The sequence below is a fragment of the Scyliorhinus torazame genome, chromosome 1, assembly GCF_047496885.1.
Source record: "Scyliorhinus torazame isolate Kashiwa2021f chromosome 1, sScyTor2.1, whole genome shotgun sequence".
Lineage (NCBI taxonomy): Eukaryota > Metazoa > Chordata > Chondrichthyes > Carcharhiniformes > Scyliorhinidae > Scyliorhinus > Scyliorhinus torazame.
Genome location: NC_092707.1, coordinates 27,287,903 through 27,312,099, shown reverse-complemented (window position 1 = coordinate 27,312,099; position 24,197 = coordinate 27,287,903). Strand labels below are relative to the sequence as shown.

Below are 24,197 nucleotides of genomic sequence, written 5' to 3'. Positions count from 1 at the left end.
TGTTAACGCAGAATATCCCGGACATCGACAGATAATGTTAACACAGAATATCCCGGATATCGACAGATAATGTTAACGCAGAATATCCCGGATATCGACAGATAACTTTAACACAGAATATTCCAGATATCGACAGATAACGTTAATGCAGAATATCCCGGATATCGACAGATAGCGTTAACGCAGAATATCCCGGATATTGACAGATAATGTTGACACAGAATATCCCGGATATCGACAGATAACGTTAACGCAGAATATCCCGGATATCGACAGGGCCGGGCAGGAGAATCCCCGCGAACGGGCCACGCCGACGGCATGCGATTCTCCGCTTTGGGCCGGCGGGACCTCGACGTGGAAGGGTCGGGTGGCGGCCTGTGGGGGGGAGGAGAAGTCCGACCCCGGGGGAGGACACTCCGATGTGGCCTGGCCCACGATCGGGGCCCTCCGATCGGCGGGCCAGCTTCTGTGGCTGGGGGCCTACTTTCCTACGCGCCGGCACTTGTAGTCCTGCGCCATGTTGTTTCAGGGCCGGCGCGTTGAAGGAGGCCACAGCGCATGCGCGCGTTGGCGCCGGCGCCACTGCACATGTCCTCATTGGCGCCGGTGCATCTGCGCAAACCGCTCCAGCGCCGAGCTGGTCCCCTGTAGGGGCCAGAATTATTACTGGGAACGGCCCGTTCACGCCCTCGTAAAACGCAACGTCGTTTACGACGCCGTGGAAACTCTGCCGCGGGATTGGAGAATCCCGCCCAATGTTAACACAGAATATTCTGGATATCGACAGATAATGTTAACACAGAATATCACGGATATCGACAGATAATGTTAACACAGAATATCCCGGATATCGACAGATAATGTTAACACAGAATATCACGGATATCGACGGATAATGTTAACACAGAATATTCTGGATATCGACAGATAACGTTAACACAGAATATCACGGATATCGACGGATAATGTTAACACAGAATATCCTGGATATCGACAGATAACGTTAACACAGAATATTCTGGATATCAACGGATAATGCAGAATATTCTGAATATCGCCTGATAATGATAACACAGAATACCCCGGATATCGACAGGCAATATTAACACAGAATACCCCGGATATCGACAGATAATGTTAACACAGAATATTCTGGATATCGACAGATAATGTTAACACAGAATATTCTGGATATCAACGGATAATGCAGAATATTCTGAATATCGCCTGATAATGTTAACACAGAATACCCCGGATATCGACAGGCAATGTTAACACAGAATACCCCGGATATCGACAGACAATGTTAACACAGAATATCCCGGATAGCGCCAGATAATGTTAACGCAGAATATCCCGGATATCGACAGATAATGTTAACACAGAATATTCTGGATATCGACAGATAATGTTAACACAGAATATTCTGGATATCAACGGATAATGCAGAATATTCTGAATATCGCCTGATAATGTTAACACAGAATACCCCGGATATCGACAGGCAATGTTAACACAGAATACCCCGGATATCGACAGATAACGTTCACGCAGAATATCCCGGATAGCGCCAGATGTTAACGCAGAATATCCCGGATATCGACAGAAAAGCGTTAACACAGAATATCCCGGATATCGACAGATAACGTTAACACAGAATATCCTGGATATCGACAGATAATGGTAACGCAGAATATCCTGGATATCGATAGATAATGTAAACACAGAATATCCCGGATATCGCCAGATAACGTGAACACAGAATATTCCGGATATCGCCAGATAACATTAACACAGAATATCCTGGATATTGACAGATAACATTAACACAGAATATCCTGGATATTGACAGATAATGTTAACACAGAATATCCCGGATATTGACATAATGTTAACACAGAATATCCCGGATATCGACAGGTCACTTTAACGTAGAATATCCCGGATTTCGACAGATAATGTTAACACAGAATATCCCGGATATCGACAGATAACATTAACACAGAATATCCCGGATATCGACAGATAACGTTAACGCAGAATATCCCGGATATCGACAGATAATGGTAACATAGAATATCCCAGATATCGACAGGTGTGGCCTCACTAACACCTTATACAATTGCAGCATAACCTCCCTAGTCTTAAACTCCATCCCTCTAGCAATGAAGGACAAAATTCCATTTGCCTTCTTAATCACCTGTTGCACCTGTAAACCAACTTTTTGCGACTCATGCACTAGCACACCCAAGTCTCTCTGCACAGCAGCACGTTTTAATATTTTTTCATTTAAATAATAATCCCTTTTGCTGTTATTCCGACCAAAATGGATAACCTCACATTTGTCAACATTGTATTCCATCTGCCAGACCCTAGCCCATTCACTTAGACTATCCAAATCCCTCTGCAGACTTCCAGTATCCTCTGCACTTTTTGCTTTACCACTTATCTTAGTGTCGTCTGCAAACTTGGACACATTGCCCTTGGTCCCCAACTCCAAATCATCTATGTAAATTGTGAACAGTTGTGGGCCCAACACTGATCCCTGAGGGACACCACTAGCTACTGATTGCCAACCAGAGAAACACCCATTAATCCCCACTCTTTGCTTTCTATTAATTAACCAATCCTCTATCCATGTTACTACTTTCCCCTTAATGCCATGCATCTTTATCTTATGCAGCAACCTTTTGTGTGGCACCTTGTCAAAGGCATTCTGGAAATCCAGATATACCACATCCATTGGCTCACCGTTATCTACCGCACTGGTAATGTCCTCAAAAAATTCCACTAAATTAGTTAGGCACGACCTGCCCTTTATGAACCCATGCTGCATCTGCCCAATGGGACAATTTCCATCCAGATGCCTCGCTATTTCTTCCTTGATGATAGATTCCAGCATCTTCCCTACTACCGAAGTTAAGCTCACTGGCCTATAATTACCCACTTTCTGCCTACCTCCTTTTTTAAACAGTGGTGTCACGTTTGCTAATTTCCAATCCGCCGGGACCACCCCAGAGTCTAGTGAATTTTGGTAAATTATCACTAGTGCATTTGCAATTTCCCTAGCCATCTCTTTTAGTACTCTGGGATGCATTCCATCAGGTCCAGGAGACTTGTCTACCTTTAGCCCCATTAGCTTGCCCATCACTACCTCCTTGGTGATAATAATCCTCTCAAGGTCCTCACCTGTCATAGCCTCATTTCCATCAGTCACTGGCATGTTATTTGTGTCTTCCACTGAGAAGACCGACCCAAATGTTCAGTTCCTCAGCCATTTCCTCATCTCCCATTATTAAATCTCCCTTCTCATCCTCTAAAGGACCAATATTTACCTTAGCCACTCTTTTTTGTTTTATGTATTTGTAGAAACTTTTACTCTCTGTTTTTATATTCTGAGCAAGTTTACTATCATAATCTATCTTACTCTTCTTTATAGCTTTTTTAGTAGCTTTCTGTTGCCCCCTAAAGATTTCCCAGTCCTCTAGTCTCCCACTGATCTTTGCTACTTTGTATGTTTTTTCCTTCAATTTGATACTCTCCCTTATTTCCTTAGATATCCACGGTCGATTTTCCCTCTTTTTACCGTCCTTCCTTTTTGTTGGTATAAACCTTTGCTGAGCACTGTGAAAAATCACTTGGAAGGTTCTCCACTGTTCCTCAACTGTTTCACTATAAAGTCTTTGCTCCCAGTCTACCTTAGCTAGTTCTTCTCTCATCCCATTGTAATCTCCTTTGTTTAAGCACAAAATACTAGTGCTTGATTTTACCTTCTCACCCTCCATCTGTATTTTAAATTCCACCATATTGTGATCGCTCCTTCCGAGAGGATCCCTAACTATGGGATCCTGAATCAATCCAGTCTCATTACACAGGACCAGATCTAGGACCGCTTGTTCCCTCGTAGGTTCCATTACATACTGTTCTAGGAAACTATCGCGGATACATTCTATAAACTCCTCCTCAAGGCTGCCTTGACCGACCTGGTTAAACCAATCAACATGTAGATGAAAATCCCCCATAATAACTGCTGTACCATTTCTACATGCATCTGTTATTTCTTTGTTTATTGCCTGCCCCACCATAATGTTACTATTTGGTGGCCTATAGATTACTCCTAGCAGTGACTTTTTCGCCTTACTATTCCTGATTTCCACCCAAATGGATTCAACCTTATCCTCCATAGCACCGATGTCATCCCTTACTGTTGCCCGGATGTCATCCTTAAATAACAGAGCTACACCACCTCCCTTACCATCCACTCTGTCCTTCTGAAAAGTTTGTTACCCTCGGATATTTAACTCCCAGTCGTGACCATCCTTTAACCATGTTTCAGTAATGGCCACTAAATCATAGTCATTCACGATGATTTGCGCTATCAACTCATTTACCTTATTCCGAATACTACGAGCATTCAGGTAAAGTACACTTATGTTGGCTTTTTTACCTCTGTTCTGAATCTTAACACCTCGATCAGTAACCTCTCCTAAGTTATATTTCCTCTTAACCTTTCTCCTAATTTTCCTTGTCGTTGAACCCATATCTTCATGTAACAACCTGCCGCGTCGCTTACCATTAATGTTTTCACTTCCCGTTTTATTTATTTTAGTATTCCTGGTCCTATTCACTGAGCTCCCCTCAGTCACTGTACCTTGGACTGTCGCCCTTTTTGATTTTTGACTATGGCTTCTCTGCCTTACACTTTCCCCCTTACTGCCTTTTATTTCTGTCCTTGTTTTACTACCTTCCAACTTCCTACATCGGTTCCCATCCCCCTGCCACATTAGTTTAAACTCTCCCCAACAGCTCTAGCAAACACCCCGCCTAGGACATCGGTTCCAGTCCTGTCCAGGTGCAGACCATCCGGTTTGTACTGGTCCCACCTCCCCCAGAACCGGTTCCAATGTCCCAGGAATTTGAATCCCTCCCTCTTGCACCATCTCTCGAGCCACGCATTCATCCTCTCTATCCTGACATTCCTACTCTGACTAGCTCGTGGCACTGGTAGCAATCCTGAGATTACTACCTTTGAGGTCCTACTTTTTAGTTTAACTCCTAGCTCCCTCAATTCAGCTTATAGGACCTCGTCACGTTTTTTACCTATATCGTTGGTGCCTATGTGCACCACAACAGCTGGCTGTTCACCCTCCACCCCCCCCCCCCCCCCCCCAGAATGTCCTGCAGCTGCTCCGAGACACCCTTGACCCTTGCACCAGGGAGGCAACATGCCATCCTGGAGTCTCGATTGCGTCCGCAGAACCGCCTGTCTATTCCCCTTACAATTGAGTCCCCTATCACTATAGCCCTGCCATTCTTCTTCCTGCCCAGCTGCGCAGCAGAGCCAGCCACGGTGCCATGAACCTGGCTGCTGCTGCCTTCCCCTGGTGAGCCATCTCCCTCAACAATATCCAAAGTGGTATATCTGTTTTGCAGGGAGATGACTGCAGAGGACACCTGCACTGCCTTCCTACTCTTGCTCTGTCTTTTGGTCACCCATTTTCTATCTCCCTCAGTACATTTCACCTGCGGTGTGACCAACTCGCTAAACGTGCTATCCACAACGTCCTCAGCATCGCGGATGCTCCAAAGTGAGTCCAACCGCAGCTCCAGAGCCGTCAAGCGGTCTAACAGGAGCTGCAACTGGACACACCTCTTGCACGTGAAGGAGCCAGGGACAGTGGACGTGTCCCTGAGCTCCCACATCGCACACGAGGAGCATGACACGGGTCTGAGATCTCCTGCCATGTCTTAAACCTTCGTTTAACTTCAACAACTACAATTTCAACAAAAAAAAAGAAAAAATAAATAAATATACCAATGAAAAGAAACAGAAAAACAGAAACACTACTTACCAGTCTCTTACCAGGGATAAAAAGCACTTCCTCCCCACCCAGCTTGAAATTCCCACCTAGATTCAAATTCCCAAACTCACTCTTAGCTGTGTCTCACTCCTGGCTCTGTCTTCTCTGACTCACTGGGAGAACTCACTGGGAGTGAGTTTACAAGTTGCTCTTTTTAAACTGTCCTGAATTGACTCCCCTCCCCCACCTGCTTTTAGATCAAGGTAGATTTAAGTGACTGACACTTAACTGCCAACCAGTTATGTGAGTGGGTGGGGCAGCCCTTGTTAACCCACACTGCACAATATTAGCTTAATTTAAACTCCTGAAATTTAAAAGGAGCTGCCTTCCTGATTTAATTCAATTCCCACCTAGATTCAAATTCCCAAACTCACTCTTAGCTGTGTCTCACTCCTGGCTCTGTCTTCTCTGACTCACTGGGAGAACTCACATAATGTTAACGCAGAATATCCCGGATATCTACAGATAATGTTAACGCAGAATATCCCGGATATCGATAAATAATGTTAAGGTAGAATATCCCGGATATCGACAGATAATGTTAACACAGAATATCCCGGATATCGACAGATAACGTTAACGCAGAATATCCCGGATATCGATAAATAATGTTAAGGTAGAATATCCCGGATATCGACAGATAATGTTAACACAGAATATCCCGGATATTGAAATGAATGAAAAATGAAATGAAATGAAAATCGCTTATTGTCACAAGTAGGCTTCAAATGAAGTTACTGTGAAAAGCCCCTAGTCGCCACATTCCGGCGCCTGTTCGGGCGCCTGTTCGGGGAGTCTGGTACGGGAATTGAACCGTGCTGCTGGCCTGCCTTGGTCTGCTTTAAAAGCCAGCTATTTAGCCCAGTGTGCTAAACAGAATATCCCGGATATCAACAGATCACTTTAACGTAGAATATCCCGGATTTCGACAGGTAATGTTAACACAGAATATCCCGGATATCGACAGATAACGTTAACACAGAATATCCCGGATGTCGACAGATAATGTTAACGCAGAATATCCTGGATATCGATAGATAATGTAAACATAGAATATTCCGGATATCGACAGAAAATGTTAATATAGAATATCCCGTATATGGACAGATAATGTTAGAATTAACACAGAATATCCCGGATATCGACAGATAATGTTAACGCAGAATAACCCGGATATCGACAGGTAATGTTAATGCAGAATATCCGGTTATCGACAGATAACGTTAACGCAGAATATCCCGGATATCGCCAGATAACGTCAACGCAGTATATCCCGCATATTGACAGATAACGTTAACGCAGAATATCCCGGATATCGCCAGATAACGTTAACGCAGAATATCCCAGATATCGACAGATAATTTTAACGCAGAATATCCCGGATATCGACAGATAATGTTAATGCAGAATACCCCGGATATCGACAGATAATGTTAATGCAGAATACCCCGGATATCGACAGATAATGTTAACGTAGAATATCCCGGATATCGACAGATAATGTTAACACAGAATATCCCGGATATTGAAATGAATGAAAAATGAAATGAAAATCGCTTATTGTCACAAGTAGGCTTCAAATGAAGTTACTGTGAAAAGCCCCTAGTCGCCACATTCCGGCGCCTGTTCGGGGAGTCTGGTACGGGAATTGAACCGTGCTGCTGGCCTGCCTTGGTCTGCTTTAAAAGCCAGCTATTTAGCCCAGTGTGCTAAACCAGCCCCTGGTTGACAGATAATGTTAACACAGAATATCCCGGATATCAACAGATCACTTTAACGTAGAATATCCCGGATTTCGACAGGTAATGTTAACACAGAACATCCTGGATATCGACAGATAACGTTAACACAGAATATCCCGGATGTCGACAGATAATGTTAACGCAGAATATCCTGGATATCGATAATGTAAACATAGAATATTCCGGATATCGACAGAAAATGTTAATATAGAATATCCCGTATATGGACAGATAATGTTAGAATTAACACAGAATATCCCGGATATCGACAGATAATGTTAACGCAGAATAACCCGGATATCGACAGGTAATGTTAATGCAGAATATCCGGTTATCGACAGATAACGTTAACGCAGAATATCCCGGATATCGCCAGATAACGTCAACGCAGTATATCCCGCATATTGACAGATAACGTTAACGCAGAATATCCCGGATATCGCCAGATAACGTTAACGCAGAATATCCCAGATATCGACAGATAATTTTAACGCAGAATATCCCGGATATCGACAGATAATGTTAATGCAGAATACCCCGGATATCGACAGATAATGTTAATGCAGAATACCCCGGATATCGACAGATAATGTTAACGTAGAATATCCCGGATATCGACAGATAATGTTAACACAGAATATCCCGGATATCGACAGATAATGTTAACACAGAATATGTTGGATATCGACAGATAATGTTAACACAGAATATTCTGGATATCGACAGATAATGTTAACACAGAATATTCTGAATATTGACAGATAATGTTAACACAGAATATTCTGGATACCGACAGATAACGTTAACACAGAATATCCCGGATATCGACAGATAATGTTAACACAGAATATGCTGGATATCGACAGATAATGTTAACACAGAATATTCTGGATATCAACAGATAATGTTAACACAGAATATCCTAGACATTGCCAGATAATGTTAACACAGAATATTCTGGATATCGACAGATAATGTTAACACAGAATATTCTGAATATTGACAGATAATGTTAACACAGAATATTCTGAATATTGACAGATAATGTGAACACAGAATATTCTGGATATCAATAGATAATGTTAACACAGAATACCCTAGACATTGCCAGATAATGTTAACACAGAATATTCTGGATATTGCCAGATCACAACAAAAGAGCAGCACTTACGTTTATTACTCCAGTATTTCTTCTGTTTGACCAATCACAGCCCTCAGAACAAAAGGTGTCACAAGGCAATACATGGTTGACACTCACTCAACATTCGGCAATGAGCTGCTCAAAGTGTGGAGGCGGGGGTTGCAGCAGAAAGTGGCATTTATTTTTTTTGGGGGGGAGGGATAAAGGAGGCGACACATAAACAGAACACTTGGATGAAGATCAGGGGCGTCATTCTCCGACCCCCCGCCGGGTTGGAGAATCGCCGGGGGCTGCCGTGAATCCCACCCCCGCCGGTTGCCGAAGTCTCCGGTCCCGGATAATCGGCGGGGGCGGGAATCGGGCCGCGCCGGTTGGCGGGCCCCCCCCCCGCTGGATTCTCCGGCCCGGATGGGCCGAAGTCCCGCCGATAAATTGCCCGTCCCGCCGGCGTGGATTAAACCACCTTTTGAACGGCGGGACAAGGCGGGGTCCTGGGGGGGGCTCCGGGGTCCTGGGGGGGGGGGGGGGCGCGGGGCGATCTGGCCCCGGGGGGTGCCCCCACGGTGGCCTGGCCCGCGATCGGGGCCCACCGATCCGCGGGCGGGCCTGTGCCGTGGGGGCACTCTTTCCCTTCCGCCTCCACCATGGCGGAGGCGGAAGAGACTCCCTCCACTGCGCTTGCGTGGGAAACTGTCAGTGGCCGCTGACGCTCCCGCGCATGCGCCGCCCCGAGATGTCATTTCCGCGCCAGCTGGCGGGGCAACAAAGGCCGTTTCCGCCAGCTGGCGGGGCGGAAATTCCTCCGGTGTCGGCCTAGCCCCTCAATGTTGGGGCTCGGCCCCCAAAGATGCGGAGCATTCCGCACCTTTGGGGCGGCGCGATGCCCATCTGATTGGCGCCGTTTTGGGCGCCAGTCGGTGGACATCGCGCCATTTCGGGAGAATTTCGCCCATAATCTTTATTATTGTCACAAGTAGGCTAACATTAACACTGCATTGAGGTTACTGTGAAAATCCTGTGATGGAGTGTTCCAGTGGAAGGGTTAGGACCCCAGATGGGATAAAAAATCAGCATCTGCAGATGTGACGGGGGGTGGACCTGTACCTGGCAGATATCACGGATATCACGAAGATAAATGCCGCATTACACATGTGGGTTGGCCTAACATCAGGGGTGGGCACACCATGCATCCCTGCGGGAGGTAGACCCAGGTGCTGTGGTGCATGGATCTCTTAAGGTTTGTGATCTGTGTCACAAGGATGTAGCACAAGGATGTAGCACAAGCTGTGTTAAGAGGTGATTAAATACAAAAAATACTGTATTGTTCTTCGACAAGAACTTGATCTGACCACATCTGGAACACTGCGCCCAACCCTGGATTCCTTGGGGAAAGGATGGGAGCAGGATCACTGGACTGATATCTAGTTTTAAGGTCTTTTGGTCATTATTCACCAATTAATCACAATCAATCAGTTAAAAGAATCTGGGAAAGAAATTGTTCAATTGATAAATTATTATCCAAACTGAATTATTTTCAAATAAAAACAAAGTGAATAATTAAACCATGGGAACCCGAACGGAATTATCCTCCAATATGGAAAACCGCTTGGGTGTGCATTAAACCATTAATGTTAAGGAACAGAGGAGAAGATTGAACATTTTAAAATGAGGATGATTGTAAACTTCCCCATTCTCCGGCGCCGTTTTTCGGGCGCCCACGGGATCGCCGCCACGCTGCTGACAGTGGCCTCCCCTGGCGATTCTCCGGGCCCCGATGGGGCACGGTAGCATGGTGGTTAGCAGAATTGCTTCACAGCTCCAGGGTCCCAGGTTCGATTCCCGGCTTGGGTCACTGTGCGGAGTCTGCACGTTCTCCCCGGGTCTGCGTGGGTTTCCTCCGGGTGCTCCGGTTTCCTCCCACCGACCAAAGATGTGCAGGTTAGGCGGACTGGCCATGCTAAATTGCCCTTAGAGTCCAAAATTGCCCTTAGTGTTGGGTGGGGTTACTGTGTTATGAAGATAGGGTGGAGGTGTGGGCTTGGGTAGGGTGCTCTTTCAAAGAGCCGGTGCAGACTCGATGGGCTGAATGGCCTCCTTCTGCACTGCAAATTCTATGATAAATTCTATGAGTGGCTGACGAGTTTGGCCGAGTCCTGCCAACGTGGATTACTCACCTCCCACCTTTCAAATCCTTCTGTACAGTAGGAATTCTCTAATGCCCTTTTGAGAAGGAAATCTGCCTTCCTTTTGCGGTCTGGCCTACATGTGACCCCATACACACAGCAATGTGATTGAATCTCAACTGTCCTCAGAAATGGCCAAGCAAATTACTCAATACAAGGGCAATTTAGGAATGGGCAACAAATGCGGGCCCAGCCAGCAACGCCCACATCTCGTGTAAAAATCATTTTTTAAAAACTGAATTGAATTGATTGATTAAGCCTGCGATTGGTGAGTGGGCAATCAGTGGTTTCTGAAATAAAGAAACGTCAGGCAGAGATTGATTTAATTGAACTCAGATCATGGGCGGGATTCTCCCCTACCCGGCGGGGCGGGGGGGGTTCCGGCATAATGGAGTGGCGGGGACCACTCCATTATGGCCCCACCGCACCTTTAGGGGCCAAGCTCTCACCTTGAGGGATAGGCCCGCGCCGGAGTGGTTTGCGCTCCGCCGGCTGGCAGGAAAGGCCTTTGGCGCCACGCCAGCCGGGGCCGAAAGGTCTTCGCCGGGTGACGCATGCGCGGGAGCGTCAGCGGCTGCTGACATCATCCCCGCGCATGCACAGGGGAGGGGGTCTCTTCCGCCTCTGCCATAGTGAAGATCATGGCGAAGGAGGAAGAAAAGGTGTGCCCCCACGGCACAGGCCCGCCCGCGGATCGGTGGGCTCCGATCACGGGCCAGGCCACCATGGGGGCACCCCGCGGGGCCAGATCGCCCCGTGCCCCCCCCCCCCCCCCCCCAGAGCCTGCCCGTGCCTCCTTGTCCCGCCATTCAAAAGGTGGTTTAATCCACGCTGTCGGGACAGGCATTCCAGCAGCGGGACTTCGGCCCATCGCAGGCTGGAAAATCGGCGGGGGTGGGCCCGCCAACTGGCGCGGCGCGATTCCCACCCCTGCCGAATCTCTGGTGGCGGAGACTTCGGGACACGGCGGGGGCGGGATTCACGCCAGCCCCCGGCGATTCTCCGACCCGGTGTGGGTTCGGAGAATCCCGCCCCATATTCCTAGCCTTGTCTTATATACCAATGAAAGCATCACTGAATATTGTATCAGGAGCACCAGTTTTAAGTTAGAACTTGATCTTGGTGCCATGTCTGGCTCTGCAAGATGGTCATGTAGGAAGGAAAGCTTAAGGAATGTTTGTAAACCAGCCTTGACGAGAGTTTGAGCACGATCGGAGCTCGATTAGGGAAGTAGGGGGCATCCAACTCCCGGTCAGTCACATAACTTCAAACACAACTGGAAGTTACTACTGGAAGACAGTGATGGTGGGTGGTAACTGGAGGTGAGATACAAGGGAGGAATAAAGAGTGACTTTATAAAAATGAAGGATATTCCAACTAGCTAAATGCAACAAACTTAGATACCTGCAGCGTAAAAACTTCCTACGGACACTGACGGTAGGGTCATAACACTGGAAGAACTGAAGCAGATATTCCAACTAGCTACAGGCAACAAACTCAGATACCTGCAGCTTAAAAACTTCCTACGGAAGGAGACAAGGATATACCTGTGACCACCACGACAGACACTAGTAGAAGAGCTACTGGACGCAGACATCCTGGGCACAGGGAACTGTAGTGACATGTACGAACGACTGCTAGAGAGGGCCGACACCGAACTTGGCAAGACAAGGAGGAAATGAGAGGAAGACTTGGGGTTCGAAATAAGGTGGGGATTCTGGAGCGAAGCACTGCACAGGGTCAACTCTACCTCCACATGCGCGAGGCTCAATCTAACAAAGCTAAAAGTGGTACATAGAGCCCACTTGACCAGAACCCGAATGTGCAGGTTCTTCCCGGAGGTGGAGAATAGATGTGAACGATCCCAAGGAGGCCCGGCCAACCACGCCCACATGCTCTGGTCTTGCCCCAGAATTGCTGGTTACTGGACAGCCTTCTTCGAGGCAATGTCCAAAGTGGTGGGGATGAGGGTGGAGCCATGTCCGAAAGTGGGTATCAGAACAGCCAGATCTCTTCATGGGGAGGAGGGCGGACGCCCTTGCCTTTGCCTCCCTGATCGCCTGCCCTAGAATCCTGTTCGGCTGGCGGTCAGCAACACCACCTAAAGCGGCAGACTGGCTGTCCGACCTATCGGAATTTCTCCAAATGGAGAAAATCAAATTCACCGTCCGTAGGTCAGAAGAGGGCTTCCACAAAACATGGGAGCCATTCACCCGACTGTTCCGAGGCCTGTTTGTGGCCAACACATAAAAAAATAAATAGCCAGTAGCCAGGGAGAAATAGCCAGGACAAGACAGAAAGAGGAAAGAGAGGGTGGACCCGGTGGGGGTGGGGGGGGTGAGCAAGGTGAGGTAGCGAATGGGGGCAGCAGTGCAGAAGGGGGAAAGGGAGGGAGTGGGGGGTGTCAGGGAGAGGGGAGCTGGAGTGGGGGGGGAGGGGGGGGGGGGGGGGGGGAGAGGGGGGAGTGGAGAAGGATTGTATGCTGAGCCAGACGGCGACAGACTGTAATGAAATGAAAATCGCTTATTGTCACAAGTAGGCTTCAAATGAAGTTACTGTGAAAAGCCCCTAGTCGCCACATTCCGGCACCTGCTCGGTGAGGCTGGCACAGGAATTGAACCGTGCTGCTGGCCTGCCTTGGTCTGCTTTCAAAGCCAGCGATTTAGCCCTGTGCTAAACCAGCCCCTAAATAGAGAAACCCAAGAAGAAACCTTTGTGACGGAACAATAAATGAAAACAAACAACAATGTATGTAATTTTGAAAATGCCAATAAGAAGATTTATAAAAAAAGAAGAATGAAGGATATTTGAACACCATTGAACAGCATTGTGTTTCCCTTCTACAAGATAAATATCTCTACACAGGACTTCCACCTGCTTTGGCCCCCTCCTGAAAACATCAATTTCTCACTGGGATACAGGTTCAGAGGTGCCAGCACCCTCTCGTACCTCGTCCAGCTAACCACCCCTCTATTAGTCGACTGCAGGGGCAACATATCTGAGGTCAGATCCTGATGTGGCAAACCCTCGGAAATTTAACTGGAACATCAGCAATGTTGAAAATCTTGGTTGGGAAATACCCGAATGCTGGTTGCGTTACTGTGGCCAATAGTCCAACTGTCTGGTTGCATTACTGTGGGTTGCGTTACTGTGGGTTGCATTACTGTGGGTTGGGTTACTGTGGGTTGCGTAACTGTGGGTTGGGTTACTGTGGGTTGCGTTACTGTGGGTTGCGTTACTGTGGGTTGAGTTACTGTGGGTTGCGTTACTGTGGGTTGCGTCACTGTGAGTTGCGTTACTGCGGGTTGTGTCACTGTGGGTTGCGTCACTGTGGGTTGCATTACTGTGGGTTGCGTTACTGTGGGTTGCGTTACTGTGGGTTGCGTTACTGTGGTCAATGGTCCAACTGTCTTTTGCCATGAGGAGATGTCTTCACTTTGTTTGAGAGGAATTTGTGAAAGGACAGAGTCAGATCACAGTCATTTTAAAGGGGGGGGGGAAGTATAAATCACGTTTCTTCCTATGTGACCACCCAAGAGGCCAGGCCTCATCCCATTTAATTATTGGAGCCCAGCAGATCTACAAAGTAGCAATGGGGAACTCTCCCTTTTGTTAGGAAGCACCCGGTCTCCAGTCAACACTCAAGAACACATCAGAGCTGAAGTGACCAACTCTCCATGTGCATCTCACATCCTGCCATTCATGCGGCAGATGATATTAACTAAACTGCGCTGGGTCAGGTATTGTGCAGGAAGCTGTGCGCTTTAACCACACCTTACTGCACCATGACACTTTAAACATCCACCGCTGACACACAGTGGTAGCGTATCATAGAATCAGGGAATTTACAGTGCAGAAGGAGGCCGTTCAACCCATCAAGTCTGCACTGGCCCTAGGAACGAGCACCCTACTTAAGCCCATACCTCCACCCTTACCCAGTAACCCCACCTAACCTTTTTGGACACGAAGGGAAAAAGGGCATATGTATCATCAACAAGATGCACTGCAGTAACTCACCAAGCCTCTTTCGACATCACCTTCCAAACTAACGGGAAGGGATTCTCCCCTACCCGGCAGGGCGGGGAGTCCCGGTGGGACGAAGTGGCGTGGACCACTTCGGCATCGGGCCGCCCCAAAGGTGCGGAATCTTCTGCACCTTCAGGGGCTAGGCCCGCCCCAGAGTGGTTGGCGCCCCGCCGGCCGGCGGGAAAGGGGCTTGGCGCCATGCCAGCCGGCGTCGAAGGGCCTCCGCCAGCCGACGCAAGCGTGGGAGTGCCAGCGCGTGCTGGCGTCATCCCCGCGCATGCGCAGAGGGATTCGCTTCCGCACTGGGAATGGCGGAAGACCACAGCCTCCGGTGTGGAACAATAGAGTGCCTCCACGGCACAGGCCCGCCCGCGGATCAGTGGGCCCCGACCGCGGGCCAGGCCACCGTCGGGGCAACCCCCGGGGCGAGATTCCCCCCGCGACCCCCCAGGAACCCCGGAGCCCGCCCGCACCGCCAGGTCCCGCCGGTAAGGGATCTACTCTAATTTACGCCGGCGGGACTGGCAAAGAACGGGCAGGACTTCGGCCCATCGCGGGCCGGAGAATTCGGTCAGCCCCGGGGCCCATTGAGTCGCGCCGGACCCCGCCATTCTCCGAGGCGGGCGGCGCAACCCACGCCTGGACAATTTTTAGGGGGCGGGAGTATTAGGAGGATGGCGGGGGCGGGATTCACGCCGAACCCCGGCAATTCTCCCACCTGGCGGGGGATCGGAGAATCCCGCCCACGGTCTCAACCACCTAGAAGGGCAAGGATGGCAGAAGCTTGTTAATACCACCACCTCCAAGCTCCCCTCCAAGACACACACCATCCTGAGTTTATCATAGAATCCCGACAGTGTAGGAGGCCATTCGGCCCATCAAGTCTGCACCAACCCTTCAACAAGCACCCCGCGCCAAACCCATTACCCCACCCAACCCAACACTAAAGGGCAATATTAGAATGGCCAATCTATCTTACCTGAACATCTTTGGACTGTGGGAGGAAACCAGAGCACCCGGAGGAAACCTATGCAGACACGGGGAGAATGTGCGAACTCCACACCGACAGGAACTATATCGCTGTTCCTTCTCTGACCCTGAGTCAAAATTGCAGAACTCTTTCTATAACAGCATTGAACTGCAGTGGTTCAAGAAAGCAGCTCACTACCATCTTCTCAAGGGCAATTAGGGATGGGCAAACAAATAGTTACGGTAAAGTTGCCATAGTCCCAGATGACCATCGGCTGCTTTCACAAATCAGCTATCCAGCCAACTAAGGTAAACCGGCTCCTAACGGCAAATAAATACCGCCCTTGTCAATGGCACTCACATTCCATGAATGAATACAAAACACCCCCCAGCGGATCAGCGCCCCAGTGGATCTCCTCAATGACCTCACAGGGACGTCCTCAATGACCTCACAGAGACGTCCTCAATGAACTCACAGGGACATCCTCAATGACCTCACAGGGACATCCTCAATGACCTCACAAGGATGTCCTCAATGATCTCGAAGAGACATCCTCAATGATCTCACATGTTACTTGGTTGATTCTTTTGTTCTCTACTAAATGCTGGACTGGTCAGTGAAGAAAAGCAATGTTCTTATCAACACTTAACAAAACATTATAATTGAACACTTGCCATTTAATTTGGTTAAAAACCCTGAACATTCCCGAGTTACCCTGATAGGAAAGGTCTGGTACACGGATAAACACGCTAACGCCAACCGTTTGTAAACCCTGTACATCCATCATACCTCATTAGGCAGCCCTGGCTGGTTTGTGTGAGCAGCTTCATCAGATACATACCAAACTCAGAGTTAGTACCCGGGAAGATTATTCGGAAAACGTAGTCAGTCGCCTCTTCATCCTCCTTGTCCGAGCTGGATTCCGCAGATCCTGGAGGGCTTCGCTTTCGGAGTTTCGGGAAAACCTTGCCCTAGAGGCAGATGAACAATTTCAGTCTCAACATCTGCAATGAGCTACAGGGGCCGGAAGGTGAACGGGGAACCGGTCGGAAGATACAAGGTTACAGGATATGCATAGAATTACATTGAGTCCACAGCACAGAAACAGGCCATTCAGCCCAGCTCCTCTGTGCTAGTGTCAATGCTCCACTTCTTCGTCCTTTTCCATCTACCTCATCTCACCATCTCTTTCTGTTCCTCTTTCCTCCGTGTGCTTGGGTGGATACCTTTTGGAAGGAACTATCTGACTCAGCTGCTTCCTGTAGCAGGAGGGCAGGTGGTAGAGGTGATGGCAGTGTAGTGGTATTGTCACTGGGCTAATAATCCAACGACCCAGCCTAACTAGGGCAGCACGGTAGCATTGTGGATAGCACAATTGCTTCACAGCTCCAGGGTCCCAGGTTCGATTCCGGCTTGGGTCACTGTCTGTGCGGAGTCTGCACATCCTCCCCGTGTGTGCGTGGGTTTCCTCCGGGTGCTCCGGTTTCCTCCCATAGTCCAAAGATGTGCAGGTTAGGTGGATTGGCCGTGATAAATTGCCCTTAGTGTCCAAAATTGCCCTTAGTGTTGGGTGGGGTTACTGGGTTATGGGGATGGGTGGAGGTGTTGACCTTGGGTAGGGTGCTCTTCCCAAGAGCCGGTGCAGACCCGATGGGCCGAATGGCCTCCTTCTGCACTGTAAATGCTATGATCTATGAACGCTACGAGGACATGGGATCAAATCCCACCACAGCAGCTGGTAGAATTTGAATCCAGTCACTGGATCGGGAATATGTAGCTAGTCCCAGTAATGGTGGCCGCGAAACTATCATTGATTATTGTAAAAGCCCATCTGGTTCACTAATGCCTTTTAGGGAAGGAGATCGGCCGCCTGGTCTACATGTGACTCCAGGCCCACAGCAATGTGGTTGACTCCGCAAAGTGCAGTTTACGTGGATTGGCCATGATAAATTTCCTCTTAAGTGTCCAAAGATGTTAGGTGGGGTTACGGTGCTCTTTCAGGCCCCCCCCCCTCAAATATCCTAGTGTCGGGATCAGGCACCTCCACTCAGTTTCAGCAGATTTAGTCGCAAACTGAAGACCATTTCTGCAGCCCTGAGACTCATCCTTGACAACACCAGTGTGATTTTACCGTTTCCCAAAGCAGGGTACCCAGCCCTCTGAACAAGACTGTGGATTTACTGCCCCTTAACTCTGCTCAGATTATTACGCAGTGACCCCAGGGGAACAGATTGTGTGAATTGTTTCTCCCCCATTTTCTCACAACAAAAATGAGATCGCCAATCTTCATTGGCCATTATGACTACATAGCACAACACGAGTGCATCATTCTACTACAGCGATGCCATCCTATTAGGGCACAATCTGAGGTGACATTACAATCAACATCAAAGTGTGATGATTGTAGGAATTTCAGATATATTGTATTATATGTAGCTGGTGCCGTGAGGGTTAAAAGCCTGGGTTAGTGCGTGACTGCTGCAGTCTTGTTTTTAATACTCCAGGTTTGAAAAGCAGCTAGGCTCTTTGGAGACTGAGGTGCAATTATAACATCATAAAAGTAAGATCATAATTCATTCCAGTCATGAATGTTGCTTCTGAAGTTGGGATAATGGAACTTTGTTCATTAGAACATAGAACATAGAAAATACAGCACAGAACAGGCCCTTCGGCCCACGATGTTGTGCCGAATCTTTGTCCTGGATTAATCATAGATTATCATTGAATTTACAGTGCAGAAGGAGGCCATTCGGCCCCCTGAGTCTGCACCGGCTCTTGGAAAGAGCACCCCACCCAAACTCATCACCTCCACCCAACACCAAGGGCAATTTTGGACACTAAGGGCAATTTATCATGGCCAATCCACCTACCCTGCACATCTTTGGACTGTGGGAGGAAACCGGAGCACCCGGAGGAAACCCACGCAGACACGGGGAGGACGTGCAGACTCCGCACAGACAGTGACCCAAGCCGGAATCGAACCTGGGACCCTGGAGCTGTGAAGCAATTGTGCTATCCACAATGCTACCGTGCTGCCCTTAAGAACAAATAAATCTACACTATATCATTTTACCGTAATCCATGTACCTATCCAATAGCTGCTTGAAGGTCCCTAATGTTTCTGACTCAACTACTTCCACAGGCAGTGCATTCCATGCCCCCACTACTCTCTGGGTAAAGAACCTACCTCTGATATCCCTCCTATACCTTCCACCTTACACCTTAAATTTATGTCCCCTTGTAATGGTTTGTTCCACCCGGGGAAAAAGTCTCTGACTGTCTACTCTATCTATTCCCCTGATCATCTTATAAACCTCTATCAAGTCGCCCCTCGTCCTTCTCCGTTCTAATGAGAAAAGGCCTAGCACCCTCAACCTTTCCTCGTAAGACCTACTCTCCATTCCAGGTAACATCCTGGTAAATCTTCTTTGCACCTTTTCCAAAGCTTCCACATCCTTCCTAAAATGAGCTGACCAGAACTGTACACAGTACTCCAAATGTGGCCTTACCAAAGTTTTGTACAGCTGCTTCATCACCTCACAGCTCTTAAATTCAATCCCTCTGTTAATGAACGCGAGCACACCATAGGCCTTCTTCACAGCTCTATCCACTTGAGTGGCAACTTTCAAAGATGTATGAACATAGACCCCAAGATCTCTCTGTTCCTCCACATTGCCAAGAACTCTACCGTTAACCCTGTATTCCGCATTCATATTTGTCCTTCCAAAATGGACAACCTCACACTTTTCAGGGTTAAACTCCATCTGCCACTTCTCAGCCCAGCTCTGCATCCTATCTATGTCTCTTTGCAGCCGACAACAGCCCTCCTTACTATCCACAACTCCACCAATCTTCGTATCGTCTGCAAATTTACTGACCCACCCTTCAACTCCCTCATCCAAGTCATTAATGAAAATCACAAACAGCAGAGGACCCAGAACTGATCCCTGCGGTACGCCACTGGTAACTGGGATCCAGGCTGAATATTTGCCATCCACCACCACTCTCTGACTTCTATCGGTTAGCCAGTTTGTTATCCAACTGGCCAAATTTCCCATTATCCCATGCCTCCTTACTTTCTGCAGAAGCCTACCATGGGGAACCTTATCAAATGCCTTACTAAAATCCATGTACACTACATCCACTGCTTTACCTTCATCCACATGCTTGGTCACCTCCTCAAAGAATTCAATAAGATTTGTAAGGCAAGACCTACCCCTCACAAATCCGTGCTGACTATCCCTAATCAAGCAGTGTCTTTCCAGATGCTCAGAAATCCTATCCTTCAGTACCCTTTCCATTACTTTGTCTACCACCGAAGTAAGACTAACTGGCCTGTAATTCTCAGGGTTATCCCTAGTCCCTTTTTTGAACAGGGGCACAACATTCGCCACTCTCCAATCCCCTGGCACTGCCCCTGTTGACAGTGAGGACGAAAAGATCATTGCCAACGGCTCTGCAATTTCATCTCTTGCTTCCCATAGAATCCTTGGATATATCCCGTCAGGCCCGGGGGACTTGTCGATCCTCAAGTTTTTCAAAATGCCCAACACATCTTCCTTCCTGACAAGTATTTCCTCGAGCTTACCAGTCTGTTTCACACTGTCCTCTCCAACAATATCGCCCCTCTCATTTGTAAATACAGAAGAAAAGTACTCGTTCAAGACCTCTCCTATCTCTTCAGACTCAATACACAATCTCCCGCTACTGTCCTTGATCGGACCTACCCTCGCTCTAGTCATTCTCATATTTCTCACATATTTGTAAAAGGCCTTGGGGTTTTCCTTGATCCTACCCGCCAAAGATTGTTCATGCCCTCTCTTAGCTCTCCTAATCCCTTTCTTCAGTTCCCTCCTGGCTATCTTGTATCCCTCCAATGCCCTGTCTGAACCTTGTTTCCTCAGCCTTACATAAGTCTCCTTTTTCCTCTTAACAAGACATTCAACCTCTCTTGTCAACCATGGTTCCCTCACTCGACCATCTCTTCCCTGCCTGACAGGGACATACATATCAAGGCTACGTAGTACCTGTTATATTAAGATAATCCCCTGGGGAGTAGATAATTATAGACATTGTGTTCAGCTTAGTAAGGCAATGTCATTAATGGGAGGAGCCAGATGCTGAAACAGTCAGGTGTTGGGTTTCGGAGTTTCAGTTCAGTTAAAGATTTGACTGGGGACAGACCAGACTATCAGTTTCTGGAGAAACAGTGAGTTTAGATCCATCTGTGAACAAAGGAGCTTCTTCTCTCAAAGCAATTTAGTTAAAAAGATTTTGCCTGTGGACAGGACAACAGTTTTTAAAAAGGCTGGCAGATTAAAGAGTAGTTCGACAGGCAAGAATCTGCAAGCTGAGTTCTTGAAGGATCTCTCCTTCTCAAAGTGGTTTATCCAAGACACCTCTTTACAGCAAGTATTCCTGGGTCGGCCAACTGTATTTCAAAGTGGATTTTGACCGGAGCTGGGTGCTGTTTGAGTGGAGGTAAAGATAGCAGTTGAGGGTTATTGTTTCATTGTATTGTTAAGCATTGTTTAATGGGTAATTGTAAGCTATTTTTCTTTGTGATGCTAAAGTTAGTAATACTGTGTTGGTAATAAAGTTTGTTTTAATATCCAATATCTCTATTTGTGTATGGAATCATTCCTGGAGCAAAGTATCCTTTCCTCACAGTCTATAAATTAAATTAAATATTGGGATTTCTGTCCTGTATCCTGGCAACTGCTGGGGTCTGGTCTGGAATCTTAAAAGTTATAAACTGGAATTCTGCACAACAGTACAGAGAGAGGGTCATGCATAGTTTGCACGATTCTGAGAGCAAACATAAAGATTTTGAAAAAAGGATCAAATTGCCCTTTCTAAGGGTACTGTCGTGACTTTATTCGTGAGGCGTGTTTCTGTACCTTCCCTCGCTGGGACCACAAAGGAGGATCCAGCTGTCCACGAGGCAGAAGACCGTTCTCCAGACATGACAGGAAAGCCAGCAGATGTCCCCCCTTTGGAAAGCGGAGCGGGGGCCTCTGGATCCCATCCTGACTCACCAGCACCACCGTCCCGCCGCTGTCAACTGTGGGCACACAGGAAATGAAAGCACGTCCATTAACGCCACAATGGCCGGGGAGTCAGACAGCAGCTGTGATACAGAAGAGCGAACGTGACAGGAAATGGCCAGGGATTATACCCGAGGTGGTCCAGGATTGTGTGGCCCAGTGTCAGAAAAATGTGCAATTTTAGTTCCAACCGCCAAAGAAACTCGACAGGAAACCATAAATAGACTAAAAAAACAAATTGCAACTATTACAAAGAACAAAGAAATGTACAGCACAGGAACAGGCCCTTCGGCCCTCCAAGCCCGTGCCGACCATGCTGCCCGACTAAACTACAATCTTCCACACTTCCTGGGTCCGTATCCTTCTATTCCCATCCTATTCATATATTTGTCAAGATGCCCCTTAAATGTCCCTATCGTCCCTGCTTCCACTACCTCCTCCGGTAGCGAGTTCCAGGCACCCACTACCCTCTGCGTAAAAAACTTGCCTCGTACATCTACTCTAAACCTTGCCCCTCTCACCTTAAACCTATGCCCCCTAGTAATTGACCCCTCTACCCTGGGGAAAAGCCTCTGACTATCCACTCTGTCTATGCCCCTCATAATTTTGTATACCTCTATCAGGTCTCCACTCAACCTCCTTCGTTCCAGTGAGAACAAACCGAGTTTATTCAATCGCTCCTCATAGCTAATGCCCTCCATACCAGGCAACATTCTGGTAAATCTCTTCTGCACCCTCTCTAAAGCCTCCACATCCTTCTGGTAGTGTGGCGACCAGAATTGAACACTATACTCCAAGTGTGGCCTAACTAAGGTTCTATACAGCTGTAACATGACTTGCCAATTCTTATACTCAATGCCCCGGCCAATGAAGGCAAGCATGCCGTATGCCTTCTTGACTACCTTCTCCACCTGTGTTGCCCCTTTCAATGACCTGTGGACCTGTACTCCTAGATCTCTTTGACTTTCAATACTCTTGAGGGTTCTACCATTCACTGTATATTCCCTACCTGCATTAGACCTTCCAAAATGCATTACCTCACATTTGTAGACCTTCCAAAATGCATTACCTCACATTTGTAGACCTTCCAAAATGCATTACCTCACATATTGCAAAGTATTATTTCTTCTGGTTATTTTCTTTTTAAGACCAAGACTCCATTCTTTCCAAATAAGCTCCACTTGATCTCTCTTTAGTCGGAGCATTGTCTTCAGGCCAAACCCACCCCTTGTTAAGACAATGGGCAGGGACATTGTTCGCATATCTCTGGGTTGGCTGCCTCTTCCACGAACAGGTTGGCAGTGTTCCTGTTGTGGCATGGCAGAGATTAACATGTGGCAGGGTGGGAGAGCTGTAACCGATGCCACGCCACTCTGCTGGGGAGTAGGTTCCAACCGAACAAATTGCACCACCTTGTGAGCTGTGATGAAAGGCTGGAGAAAGCAGACTCCATGTTAACACTCAAAAAGGGAACTGGATGAATAAATAATGGAGAAAAAAGGAGTCTGCCGAGGACTGACACAGCCATGATGGGCTGAATGGCCTCCTTCTGTGCAGCACGATTCTGTAGTTCTACCTCAATGCACAGGAGGTTGGGCAGCCACCCTGTATAAGTGCGATTATATCGTCACTCCGAGCACAGCAGTTAGGTTACTGGGCTAGGAATCCAGCGAAGGCGAGTTCCAATCCCACTAACGGCAATTTAAGAATTTGAATTCAGTCTTCAACAATCCAAAAACAAATGAAGTTAAATCTAAAAAAAAAAAAAGCCCTTGGCAGCAAACTGTTCAAGGTGTCAGACTGTTGTGTTAACCGACCTCCAGGAATGAAAATTTGCCAGTCCGCACCAATGGGAGTTGATTCTTCACGGTGCTGCGGAACGGACTAGCCAATCGCTGGGCAACTAGAGACAGGTGTTGAATGCCAGCCCTGTCACCCAATAATGGATGTTAAGGGGAGGGGTGGGGGGGGGGGCGCGGGAGAGGAGCACATAAGGGCACCAGTCATCCCTCAAATTGTTCAGGAACTTGTCATCCAACAGAAACACAACCTCAACAAACAAAATTCAGACAGGGATTCTTTCCTTCTTACTCTGTTGGTGGCAGTGCAGGTAAACGATTTCTTCCAAACGGATGGTCATGGCATAGTCCCAATATATACTGGAAAACAAGATCAAATTGTGTCCAATTACACGCTGACATTTGACAGTGCATTGCCACTTCCTACA

The 24,197-nt window shown here is 47.7% G+C and overlaps 1 protein-coding gene across 2 annotated transcripts in view; it reads right to left on the bottom strand.

Annotated features, from left to right (window-relative positions):
- The window catches only part of sgsm1a (small G protein signaling modulator 1a), a 303,238-nt gene that overhangs the window by 91,268 nt on the left and 187,773 nt on the right, over positions 1 to 24,197 (bottom strand). For both annotated transcript variants that reach the window (XM_072477396.1, XM_072477309.1), the window contains exons 10-12: positions 24,062 to 24,129; positions 21,824 to 21,987; positions 16,765 to 16,894 (exon numbers count right to left, since the gene is read on the bottom strand). In XM_072477396.1, coding sequence (XP_072333497.1) covers positions 16,765 to 16,894; positions 21,824 to 21,987; positions 24,062 to 24,129 — 362 coding nt within the window. The remainder of the gene's footprint in view (positions 1 to 16,764; positions 16,895 to 21,823; positions 21,988 to 24,061; positions 24,130 to 24,197) is intronic.